This window comes from Oryx dammah, unplaced genomic scaffold, assembly GCF_014754425.2.
Source record: "Oryx dammah isolate SB20612 unplaced genomic scaffold, SCBI_Odam_1.1 HiC_scaffold_3, whole genome shotgun sequence".
Classification (NCBI taxonomy): domain Eukaryota; kingdom Metazoa; phylum Chordata; class Mammalia; order Artiodactyla; family Bovidae; genus Oryx; species Oryx dammah.
The window spans coordinates 41,439,044-41,452,579 of record NW_024070187.1 but is presented as its reverse complement, the minus strand read 5'-3'; the positions used below and the strand labels follow the sequence as shown (position 1 = coordinate 41,452,579).

General features: G+C 39.5%; 1 protein-coding gene across 2 annotated transcripts in view; it reads left to right on the top strand.

The window, feature by feature from the left end:
* The window catches only part of ADGRA3 (adhesion G protein-coupled receptor A3), a 130,456-nt gene that overhangs the window by 76,709 nt on the left and 40,211 nt on the right, over positions 1-13,536 (top strand). For both annotated transcript variants that reach the window (XM_040237930.1, XM_040237931.1), the window contains exons 11-12: positions 6,803-6,964; positions 9,511-9,714. In XM_040237930.1, coding sequence (XP_040093864.1) covers positions 6,803-6,964; positions 9,511-9,714 — 366 coding nt within the window. The remainder of the gene's footprint in view (positions 1-6,802; positions 6,965-9,510; positions 9,715-13,536) is intronic.

Genomic DNA, 13,536 nt, shown 5'->3' with positions numbered 1-13,536 from the left:
GAAGCCTGAGGATTCATATTTCCACTAAATTCCAGGTGATACTGGGCAACATCTCTGGCACAGGCTTTGAGCACCATTGTGAAGTGAAGTGAAAGTCCCTCAGTCGTGTCTGACTCTTTGCAACCCCATGGACTGCAGTCCATGGAATTCTCCAGACCAGAATACTGGAGTGGGTAGCCTTTCTGTTCTCCAGCGGATCTTCCCAACCCAGGGATTGAACCCAGGTCTCCCACATTGAGGACCACTGTAGTATATTTCTTTTCTATCCTTACCTCTTTTTAAAAAAATGTTCTCTTTGGCTTTAACTTAAAAAAAATTTTTTTTTAATTAGAAAATTCCTAAAGTGTAGGAGAAGGAATATTATTATTAACACTTTTGTTTTACCTTTCACTGAGTTTCGACAATTTTCGGTGCTTACCAGTCTTGCTTCATCTCTCCTCTCCATCATTTTATGTTATCTGCCCCTCCTTCCTTCTCTCTTCCCCTCTCCCTACGTCTCTGTGTGTCTCTGTCTTACTCTGTGTCTTTCTGTCTTTCAATGCTGGAACATTTAAGAGCACATTTTAGGTATCATATTTCATCCATAATTTTTTTTTAATTGTAAGGAACTTTAAAATAGAACCATGAAATGGTCATTATATCACCCAAATGAACTCAAGTGCTTAATATTATAAAATATCTAATCCGTGTTCAGTTTTCCTTGATTATTATTATTTTTTAAAATGTGGACCTTGTGTCTGGTTTCCTCATGAAATTCATTCATATAATTTTCTAGTTGGTTTTGTGGGATTTTCTAGACAGACGGTTTTGTCCGTAGACAGTAGATAACAGTTGGTTTGTCTGTTCCCATATAAAACACATCCTGTTTTTCTGGTTATACATCGGTGAGGACCTCCAGAACTGTGCTGATGCGTGTTGGTGACGAGTGGTCTTCATGAGAATGGAATGGTGTGTCATTATTATGACATGATGTATGGTATGATGTGATACTTACGTGCTTCTGCTAGGTGCTGGGGGCTATATCAGTGTTAGGGGGTCACATTGAAAGTAGATCTCAGCTTGAGGTTTCTCAGACCACTGGAAAAATGAGAACTCTGTTCTCAGTCCTGTGTGAAGGTCGACTTGTGTTGACAGATTGACAGGGAACAGATTTTTTTTACCTCCTACCTTGTGCCAAAGTCAAGATGGACAAGTTTCAAGTTTCCTTGCGATTCCCTTCCTTCCAGGAGGCTAGTTTAACGCTGGTTGGCCCTGATCCTGCTGGTGTCCCCTTTGGCTTATCAGCTTTATGCTGTGGTTTTCTCCTGTTGGCCTGTGTTGGCAGGGCCTGGCTCTTACATGGAAGTCAAAGCACAGTCTGTGGTGAGCCGAGCTCAGCCTCAGAGCTCTTCGGATTCCTGTTGTTTTGCTGTTGGTCCCTCGTGGAGCCTTTGTTTTCTGAGTGGTCAGTGGTGCATTTAAAAGGTAACTTTTTTCCCTTTACCATTTTTCACTTTTATCAGGAGAATTGTCCGTAGTACTTAGTCCTCCATGCTTCCAGAAAGGGAGATGCATGTACATTTTTGTCATCGGAAAAAACAAGATCTGCTTCCAGTGGGAAAGTTGGAGGGATCGTAGAAGTTAAGCCTTTCCGTTTGTTGTGAAGGTATGGCTGAGGGTGTTGAGCATTTCACTTGGTATCTCTTTAATAGTGTTCTTCATGTGTTCTAAGAATTTTCTTTATGAAAGTGACTATCTACATGGAGGAAATATTCTCGTTTTCATTAGTAAGTGAACAGTTGTCTTCACTGCCTTGACTGGAAACATGTCAAGAATCAATTTTTCCCCAGTCCCATTAACTTTGCCATTGATGTGTATTTTAACTTATTTGAGTCTTTTTTTAAGCCTATATTTTCCACCAGGACTTCCCTGGTGGCTCAGACAGTCAAGAATCTGCCTACAATGTAGGAGACCGTGGTTCTATCCCTGGGTCGCAAAGATCCCCTAGAGGAAGGAAATGGCAACCCACTCCAGTATTCTTGCCTAGAGAATTCCGTGGACAGAGGAGCCTGGCAGGCTACAGTTTGTGAGGTTGCAAAGAGTTGGATATGACTGAGTGACTAACACACTTTTTCACTCTCTGTGTATGTTTTAATTTAAAAAGAATTATCTTTTAAACTTTGTTAGGCTATTTCAGATACTTTCTATAAGGCAATAGAGGCTAAATGCAGCTTTTATTCCCTGTGACATTATTTTCCATCTTTTCCCCTTCCCGCTTATTTTCCCATCGCCATCCTCTTTATTTTTGAACCAGAGTGACATCAGAGCTTTCCTCTTTGCCATAGTCCTGATGTCCATCACATTTGGGCCTTTCGAGCACTGACTACTCATCAAGCTGAGTAGTCAATGGGGTCCCCAGGCCCTCAGGATGCTGAAGCTGGTTAATAATGCCACAAACACAGTCTTAAAAGTTGACTTTCAGAACAGAGCAATTCCTTCATTAAATAATCAGGGCAATATAGCATACTTTGAGATGGGAATGATATCAATACAGTTATTTATAATTAGAAAAAACCATGAAGTTTACTTGAACTAAAATAATGACATCAGCTGAGTTATTATTTAGTCGAGTTTGAACTGTGTGTCAGTTCTGTACTTTCCATCTCCATCTCATCTGTCCCCAGATGACAACTCAGCATACTGCCCTGTGGTCAGTTCAGTTCAGTTGCTCAGTCATGTCTGACTCTTTGCGACCCCATGAATCGCAGCACGTCAGGCCTCCCTGTCCATCACCAACTCCCATGCCCTGTGGTATATGTGTCTAATTCTTGCTTCTCTGGTTATTAGAATTGCCAAGGTACCCCCTGCTGACTTTGTGCTTGAAACAAGAATGTGAGAAGGGGCCTAGATTTCTTGGCTTTTCTCAAAAAGTATGTGAATTGCTTAATGAAGATATTTGCCTTCTGTTCTCTCTCTCTGTCTTTCTTAAAGAAAGACAGTTTTCATAGGGTTCTTGGTCTCATTTTGCAAATGGGCAAACAGAGACTTAGAGAGGATAAATAATTTGCTATGGACATTTAACTTGTAAGGGATGGTTGAACTCTTAACCCAGGAGAACTTAACTCCAAGGCATGTAAGCATTCTCGCTGCAGTGTTATTTTGTACTCCTGTTACATTAAAATCAAATACCATCAAGTTGAGTTTATGTATTGTGTGTTACGTGAACCAACATCAGAAATTCATGAAATTTACAGGTGATTTTAATCTAGTTTTGCCCGGGATTGCAAACATAAATATTGAGAAGAGCATGAAATATTCTGCCTCTTACCACAGATGACATTTAATGGTTTCATTGTTATTAATGTGGCATTTTCATTTCTTTACCCTTTTATCTTGGATGAAGTGCGTTCACAGTGTTTTCATTTGATCCTCACCCTTTGGTATGACAGATTAGAGAGCAGGTGCATGACTCTTCCGACCCTTCCATGGCTGGCGTGGCCTTCAGGGAATGCAGTTGAAGAGAAATATGGTGCTTCTCAACACATCGGTTGCAGTTATTAAACTGTACCTGTGTGTCACATTTCAGGGATGCTTTTTTAATCCAGTGTAATTTTTCATGTACTGTTATTCTTTTTGTGTCCTTTTTTGCCACCATGAAGGATTCAGAACTACTTCCATAACCAAGCTCCAGAAGCATGTAGTGTTTCATGATTGCTTGCTATAGGGGATATTTTGGCTACAAAACTGTTTCTTTAATTCATAGCCATTTATAATGAAATAATGGGGGAAAAAAAAGGTTTATCCTCAGCTAAAGCAACCACTTTTATTAGCTCTATACCTTCTTACAGATAACTACTACTTTTTTTTTTTTTTTAAACTGTTATTGACACATGTCAAATTCCTTGGCTGGCATTATCTAGTGACCCATAGCTGTAGTTCCTTGATTAAAAAATAAACAGCTTTTCAAAAGAGATGATATATCAGTTAGGTCTCATGTTAGATTTTCATAAAGCCCATACATGTAGAACTTGTAAAGAAATTTCCAAACTAGTTGTAAAATTGCTGATTTTTTTTGAATACTTCAAAATATTTGAGAAGTGCCTGGGAGGAGAATTGGTATTTTCTTGTATTTTATCTTTTAAAGTTTTGCAGGCAATGGCCATTTCTTTTCTGATAGCTATAGAACATATCATACCGTGTCATCTCTTATTTATTTTTGCATACAGTTTTGAAAATACAAATTTGAAAGGTAAGAATAAGAGGTAAAAATGTAACCAAATTCTCTAGCTTCTCTGAATTCCCATTAAGAGGTGGTAGTTATTGTTCCAGTTGCTGTGTAAGTGGCTGATATACAAAAGTCACCACCCATCTTCATGACTCCAGAAATAAGCCCTTCTGTTAAAGTGAAATTTACCCCCATACCTATTGTTTTTAGGAATATATTCTGAGGTGCTGGTATTTTCATGAAAGTGAAAAGAAGGTGAAGTCACTCAGTCGTGTCTGACTTTTTGTGACCCCATGGACACAGGTTTCTCTGTCCATGGGATTTTCCAGGCAAGAATACTGGAGTGGTTTGCCATTTCCTTCTCCAGAGATCTTCCTGAACCAAGGATTGAACCCAGTCTTCTACATTGTAGGCAGACGCTTTACCATCTAAGCCACAGGGAAGCCTGGTGTTTTCATCAATTGTACCAAATGAACAAGCTCAGTATTCTACCTAGTTTGATTATAGGTTCTTCTTAATTCTTTGTCAGTTGACCTTGGGTTTGAATGAGTTGCCTCTTGAGAGAATATGTGAGTCCATTAAAATTGGGTTTTGCGGTTAAATTCCATTACTGTCTGTTATTTATTACTCTGTTTATTTCATCTCTTGCAGGTATCACAACCTAGTCACTTTAAACAGAAATGTATTTAGTTGCTTATTATATATTTTCTTGATAGATACAGACTCCAAAATAGATCTTTTGTGTTTCTCTCACTGCTGTACCTCCATTGCTTGGGATAGTGTCTGGCTCACCTTGGTCCTCAATAAATATTTAGTCAGGGAGTGAATGGGCATTGTATAGCTATTGGCTTTTATATGAGAAGTTACACTAATGAATGAATATGAATATAAGTAGGACATTGTGCTGTCCCTGCCCCCAAGATGTTTATATTGGAATTCAAATAAGGACAGAATTGTGACACATGATAATAACGGCAGTATGAAGTCAATTAACTGTATTTGAATTGGATAAGACGATGGGGCTTTACAGAGGAAATAGAGGCAGTTTTGCTGGGTACATTGTTCCTCTTTATATATGAACATATAGACTTTAAAAATGTACCCTTCTTAACGCTTCTAGAGCCTGTCATTCTCAAAGAGACTTATTTTGGGATGGAAATGAAAAAAAAAAAGAAAAAGGAACAGTAAAATTAGAGCTATGTTTTGAATGCCTGCCATGTGCAAGGCATAGTTTTAGGAGCCTTACAGTTATTAGTGGAGCTTAATCTTCATAACATTCAGAAAAGATAGGATGGTTATTATCCTTGTTTCACAAATAAAGGAAGGTACGTGAGGTGCCAGCCCTGTTCCATGGCTTGGGGGTGGAATCCGGTAGATTTCCACAGGCTTGTCTTCTTCCTGAAATGAAGCATGGGTGGAAACGACTGGTCTTTTTCCAGACCCACCTCAGCCCTCATAATTACACACCCTGGGAAGAGTATTGGAGGCAGAACAAGGTTGAAAAGCTCAGCTGGACTCTTCTGGGGTGATGAAAAGACATCTGCTGAAATGTCCTTGGCAGTCTGGCTTGGCTTTGGGGCTTTTGAGGCTTTTTTCTTGGTTAGAGGACCTGCCAGCTTGTCAGTCCTCCAGTGCTACCTCCAGAACGCTTGTGTGCTCCAGTTCTCGTGAACAGTTTGCTCAATAGTAGACCCTCCCGGAAACAGGCTGTCTGCTTAGCCTGGGCTGTTCAGCGCACTTTTCTGATATGAGACCTACAAGTCACCAGCAACGACAGCCCATTGATTGTTCACTGGTGTTCCCTGACAGATGTTTACATCTGCAAGTTATGAGCTGAGCTAATGAAAAGAATTCAGGAAATGAAACAAGCAGTGGAAAAGTGGACACTTCTTGGGATTCATTTGTTTCTGTGACCACGTAAATCAAAGCATCCCTTGAGTTGGGAGATGGGGAAGAAGCAGCCCATTCAAGATAAAGATAAAGGGGGAACCATGTGTGCACAGACTCATGTGATGGCCCAGCGCATACAGAGAACTCACAGTAGTTGTACATACCTAGGGTTTTAAACATGACAGGATGCTAAATAGGTCACCAGTATATTCTTTTATTTTTAATTAAATTTAATTGAAGTATAGTTGATTTAATGTTGTGCCAGATACTTCTTGATCATATTAAGTAATACTTATGCAAAAAGAAGATAAGTGTTTTTCCAGACAGAGTTGAGATCTGTTTATTCTAAGAATCATGCGATTTTCTTCCCCTTGATTAATATAAATGCCTTTCTCCCCCCACTCCCTGACTGCACCCCCCACCCCCACCCCAACCTGTCAGTTTGAGTACTGCATGTCAGTCTTTTCCCTGATGATTTGGTGGTTACGTGAGTACACTGTTTTGAGCTAAATATTACCAAATGGTTATAACGACTGTGCTCTTCCTATCTGAAGATGCCTTAATGAGAAATGAGTCAAGTGCCTGTTGGGTGTTCCTGTGAAAATTTAGACTGAATGCCCATCTTAGTGTCTCATTAGGATTTTGATGATGTAAAGCCTCCTGTGTGGGCTTTAAAGATCTTTCTTTTCTCTGTTGCCCGCCTGCTAGCTTGGCGATGTGATGGTTGACATTGCAAGTAACATCATGTTGGCTGATGAACGCGTCCTGGGGCTGGCGCAGAGGGAGGCCAAAGCCTGCAGTAGAATCGTTCAGTGTCTGCAGCGCACCGCCACATACCGACTGGCAAACGGAGCTCATGTTTATTCAACGGTAAGTGTCACGTTATCCTAGATTTCTAAGGAAAAGGTTCATTGAAAGCAGCTCTAACCTCAAAATAGATAGGTCTCATCCCATTATGGGGTGAGTATTTTGTTACTGCTGATTATTATAGAATTTCCTGTTCTCAGACATTTAAAAAGACAGTTTTGCTTCTGAGGAGTCTGTTTTCTTGATAACTGGGTTTAATTTGTAATTTGAACAGTTACCACCATCTCATCCTCTGAAACTTTTCACAACACAAATAAGAACACCATAGCCTTGCCCTCCTGTCACAAGCCCATCACACATCCTAGCTGATATTGTCTTCTGGGCCCTGAAGGATGTTTTGAGACAGTGCTTGATTGCTTGCCCAGGTTTCAATTTCAAAAAGGAACTAGGATTCCTCCAACTCTTGTGAACCTATTGGCATTTTCAGTCAATTCCACTTTGGGGGAAGTGAGTTATTTATATGTAATAACCACTCTTGGGCTTCCCTGGTGGCTCAGTGGTAAAGAATCCGTCTGCCAGTGCAGGAGATGTGGGTTCGATTCCTAGGTTGGGAAGATCCCCTGGAGAAGGAAGTGGCAATCCACTCTAGTATTTTTGCCTGGGAAATCCCATGGACAGAGGAGCCTGGCGGGCTACAGTCCAGGAGGTTATAAAAGACTCGGACACAATTTAGTGACTAACCAACACCAATGATCACTCTGTTAAATAATCTTAAATTTTGTTTGTGCAGAATTTCTTGGTGTACTGCTTACTTTTTCTGTTCTAAAATGTAGATATGATAAATGTGGGAACTATGATAAATAATGTTTTATTTTATTATTTTAGCAGTCATATTCTGCTCTGGCCCATGATTTTCATTTTCTAACTATTTTAGTGGGTTCATTGAATGTTTTCTACTTCCTCCTATGATTTTATGCAATTCAAAATTACTGTCTTTCCATTAATTGATGGAACCTTTTTGATGAGATCATGTTTTATTGATCCTTTTGTTCAGTTAAGTTTAGTATTACTTTCTTGAATAATGAACAGAATGGAGGCCTAGACTGGCTCCTGTCAGGACAACATAGTTTAGGGTAGGTGCTCTCTGTGACCTTACTTGAAATGAGCTTGCCAGTTTGAGGGCCACACTTGGTCCTCCCAGATCATTTAAACCCATTTTCCATCCTGTGCTTCAGCCTTGCTTATTACTCAGCACAGAGACCTTCCTTCATTCTCCTGAGAACCCACAGGTATAATAGAGGGTGTAGGGGGTATTTGTACACCATTTCAAAGTATAAAAAAGTTCCTGAGAAACAATATATCTACTTAGGACATGGCTTCAAGGGCACTTCAAAATGGCACTTTTCTTTCAACTGAGGTTTCACATGTTTATCGTAACTCTAATGTGTCTTTGATTAATAAGAAATTTCAAATACAATTTGCTGGTAAGTATGATTGAATTTAGTAAGATTTTTCACACTCTGTCACCTGTGGGGCAAAACTAAATGCAAAGATTTCTTACCCTTAAAAATTTGGGGAACTGCCAGATATTTTCTACTATATATATGGTACTTGAAAAAATTCTACCTTCTTATATTTAAAAATTTTAATCTTCCTGATAGATTTTGGACACCTTACATGAAAGTCCTATATTTAAAAAAAAAAAAAAGTTTAAAGGAGAACTTTGTCCACATATGGCACTTAGAATGGTGCCCTGCTTCCATAGTAAACGTAGAATTAACCATGCTTAAAGGAGGCAGTTTCTTGCACATCCTGTCATCTTGCTGGATGTAAAAGAAACCGGTCAGCCTGTCACTTCTTATGTTAGCTCTGTCGTGGTTCTGACAGGTGGGAGTGGTGCCAGAAGCTTCTGGACATGGGTGGATGGTTGGTGGTATCAGCAGACCATAGGTTTTGATAGACTCTCAAGTTCAGTCTCACTCCTGCATTGCTTAAAATTGTCAGGACAGGTGCCATCTTTTTCAGGTGACTTTTCTGGCCTAATTTGCCCTTCAAAATCTGTTCGTTTATTTCTGTTTGGACTAGCACCTCCCTTCCTTTTCTGAAGAAAACTTTGCCATGAGTCTGTATAAAGATTTTATTGGTGAAACTTAATGCTAAGTGTTGATGTTCCTGTGAAAGGAAGAAGTGTAAAGATGTTATGAAGCATTGAATAAGGCAGCTTTTAAGTGTACTAAGGTCATTAAGGGGGTCCACTGATTTCTCTAGCTGTTTTTTTTTTTTTTTTTAAATCTGGATACTTCCATTTTCAACTTATAGATTCCTGCAACTACTCTTCAAATTATTAATTGACTTCTCATTTATATCTGATCTTCCATACTTGGTGACTTACTCTTTTCCTCTTCATGGGTATCTTGCTATTTTAGAACATCCTTCTGTAGCTGGCATCTTTTTTGATTCTGCCAGTTATCTACACAATGTCTTTGTTTAGTAAGAGCTCAAGCTTTGTCTTCTAGCTTATGTAGTATTTTGTGTTTGAAACTCTTTGAAAGTGCTTTTCCCCCCATGTTATAAATCTTTTGTAACTCCTGTTTGATTGACTTTTGAAGTATTCACCCAATATTGCTCTGGAAGCTTATGTCATCAAGGCTACTGGCTTCACTGGGATGACATGTACCGTGTTCCAGAAAGTGGCAGCCACTGACCGGACAGGCCTTTCTGACTATGGGAGGCGAGATCCGGATGGAAACCTGGATAAACAGCTGAGCTTTAAGTGCAACGTTTCGAATACATTTTCAAGTCTGGCTCTGAAGGTACGTTATATTCTGTAGTCATTTAAGACTTTGTAGTTAGATTAGAATACAATACCTCTATATCCATAGTTTCTGTATCTACAGATTCAACCCAACTGCAGATTGAAAATGTCCAATTTAAAAAAATATCCCGAAAAGTTCCCAAAAGCAAAACTTAAATTTACTACATGCTGGCAACTATTTGCATAGGATTTACATTATATTTACAGTTATTTGTATAACACCTTCAGTAGGTATTATAAGTAATCTAGACATCATTTAAAGTAAGTATACCAGAGGGTGTGCCTAGGTTATATACAGATATTATGCCATGTTAAATAAGAGACTTGAGCATCCACAGGTTTTGGTATCCGAGAGGATCCTGGAATCAGTCCTTTGAGGATATGGAGGGGGCTGCACTTAAATGCTCTGCTTTGCAAAAATAATCTCAAAGGTTGTTCGGAGGGAGAAATGTATTAGAATTGCCTTTGTTCTTGTTTTGAAAGAAATTCTGACAAAGAAGGAACACATCATGGCCTTCATGGGCCTAGCCATTTTTGCCCTCTGGACCCCTTTCTACATATGAATATATCACAATTAAATTTTATGACTGGAGTGGTAAAAGCATGAATATATTAGTTACATATTGAGACATTTTCTTTGACTTTAAAGTTCATTTTTATGCTGCTGATTTTAAAGACATGAAGACATTTTTGTAGACTTCCTAAAAGTATTCGGTGCCCGTGACTCTGTGCTCCTGGGCCTAATGGGAAACTCCAGGCATTTAATCAAGCCAGCTATACATCAAGATTTTTTGCACAGAAGTGCACACACGAGTGTGTTTGTAAATTGGGGCTCCCCTGGTGGCTCAAATGGTAAAGCATCTGCCTGCAATGTGGGAGACCAGGGTTTGAGCCCTGGGTTAGGAAGATCCTCTGGAGAAGGAAATGGCAACCCACTCCAGTACTGTTGCCTAGAAAATTCCATGGATGGAGGAGCCTGGTAGGCTACAGTCCATGGGGCTGCAAAGAGTCGGAAATGACTGAGTGACTTCACTGCAGCAAGCAAAATTAAAAGCATTTTTATTGGTTTTTAAAATTGGGGGTTTAGGCATGTTTTATTAAACTACATTGAAGCAAATGGTGGAAGTACAGTTTGACCCCCTAATGGAACTGTGTTTTTTCATTGAGTTTTGTGTGGCTATGTGTAATTGTGTTCTTGGTGGTTTTTAGTTACACAGTACTTTTCTTTTTTTATAGTTCATTTCTTAATTATATTGCAAACGATATTCCATCCATTCCAGTGTTAATGCCTGCATAGTAATCAAATAGGTCTTAGGTGTCCTGGTACACTGGAAGCGCAGTGAATATTGAATGAATGAGTGAATGGATAAATGAAGAATTAATATATTTTGTCATACTTTGGTGGTTTAGTCTGGTGGTGGTTTAGTCGTTAAGTCATGTCCAACTTTTGCAATCCCATGGGTTGGGAATCTTCCAGGCTCCTCTGTCCATGGGATTCTCCAGAAAAGAATACTGGAGTGGGTTTGGAGTCATGCTTTACACTTGTGACCTCCATAAGGAGAGCCAGTTTGCCTAATTTAGAAATAATCTTAACTTCTCCCACTGCCCAAGACAGCTATCTCAGCTATATCAGAATGTCTAATGATAATATATTTACTTGATGCCATATATTCAGAGGAAAATTAGCAAGATATATTTATTACTCTTGGCTCTGGGAGAGTGTTTTGCACCTAGCAGTGCAACTCCTTAATGTCTGCTCCTTTGCTTAGAGTGTAGTATTGGTAAAAACATACTGCAAAAGGCATCGAAACAGCATCACACACAAGCCCACAAGAGAGGGGTGTGTGTCTTTGAGGAACACTTAAAATTGATGAACCCTTCTATCTTAGATGATCACAGTTGGTAGGAAGGGATTAAAAATGATGAAACTCAACATTTCATCAATTTCACAACCTACCCCTCTGGGTAAGGAGAGTTTCTACCTGCTGAAGTAGAAAGCTTTAAATGAACACTCTTAAATTTGTCAATTTCATACTGTTCCATCATTTTAAGATCATCTTGTGGCCAGAAACCAAGGATGCATCACACTATTATTCATGCTTCATAGATGGACATGCTTATACTGAGTGAAAAAGAACCATATCCTTCGTGATACAAAAGTCAGTTAAAATTTTTTGCATTGACAATGCAAAATGCCTTAGCATTTTAACAGAAAACTTCTACATTTTAGACTTTATATTATGGCAGCTTTTACTCTCTTTGCTTGTGCTTTTTTTTTTAATGCCATCAATGGACTAACTAGATCTTGAATATGTCATAATTGATTGTATTGCCCTTGGATGGGAGAACACGCTAGCATATAAAGTTAAACCCATAAGAAGGCAGTCCTTAGCTGTAGGAGCCTAACTGGAGTTGTTTTCTACATATTTTTTGAACCCCTATTGTCCTGTCTTTACTCTCTTTATTACCATCACAGCCCAGTTTGGACTTTCATTCTATATTGCCCATACCATTGTGAGCTTCTGTTTAGTCTCTGTGTCTCCAGGCTCTTCTTAAAAATCTTTGCTTTTCTGATGCAGGGCACCCCAAACTGGTGCTCTGTGACAACCTGGAGGGGTTGGGTGGGGATCGAGGTGGAAGGGGGTTTCAGGATATGGGGGGAGACATGTATACATATGGCCAATTCATTTTGATGTATATGTGACAGAATCCATCAAAAATTATAAAGTAATTATCCTCCAATTAAATTGATTAAAAAAATATCCATGCTCTTCATACAGGTTGGTCTGCCTAGGGCAGTATTCAGCCAATGCATACCAATCCAACCATGGCAGTTAGTAAAATATTGAAATGCTTCCTTACCCTTTAGTGAATAGCTGTGCTGTGCCCCTGTGCCACCCACCCCCACCCCCTGGTCCCCTGAGTCCCTCCACAGCTGACATTCTGGTCCTTCTTCTGGGAACACTATCTAGTCTGTCCACTCTTTAGCAACTGAAGGGCCTGCAGAGCCAAGGACCTGTAGGACCTTCCCCTCTGTTCACACTCTTTGATTGTGAATGTTATCCCTGGATCTGTCCCACATGGAGATGACCTTGCAGATCCCACAATAAATTCTTCATGTTCTTTAGGAGGCTGGCTGTCAGTAACTTAATAATTTGGCATTTATCTGCCCTTGTCTAGTAAAAGAAAACTTCCTTTGTTGTCTCTTCCAACCACTGACCAATTTTACTTAGGCCAGGCTCATGCTAATTCTTCTACTAGAATCCCTGCTCCTCTACTCTCCTCCCTTCCCCAGCTGCTTGGTTCTGTGATAACACCCAGCAGAAAGATGTAACCTTCGAGAATCCTAACTAATTCCATCTGGTCAATCCTTGCCTCTCCCATCCTCATCTTCATTTCTCTTCCTCACTTTGCCCATACTGTTCTGCTCATCTCTCTGTCATTGCATGTTACACACAGGGGCCCAATGGGCTTCTTATTCCTGCACTGGGCTGAGGGTTGCTTGAGGTCAGAGCTGCTCTTTACATCATTGATGAACTCCAGTGCTGTCCCTCAGTCATTCAACCATTTGGAGATTGAATTACCTGTGGTATGACTCTTTCAGCACCTGATCTAAATTTTTTCTTTACCAAATGCTTCCTTCCACTCTTGCTACCATAATTCAGATTTATTAGCATCACAAAATACTACCTATTTTTTGTTAAATATTAAGAGCTTTTAGTAACTGTTGGTGTTTTAAATTCAGTCATTAATGTATCCAGAACGAATTGGTTCTTTAAAATTTTCTTGGCAGGAATTTGGAAATCAGGTTTTCTTTATG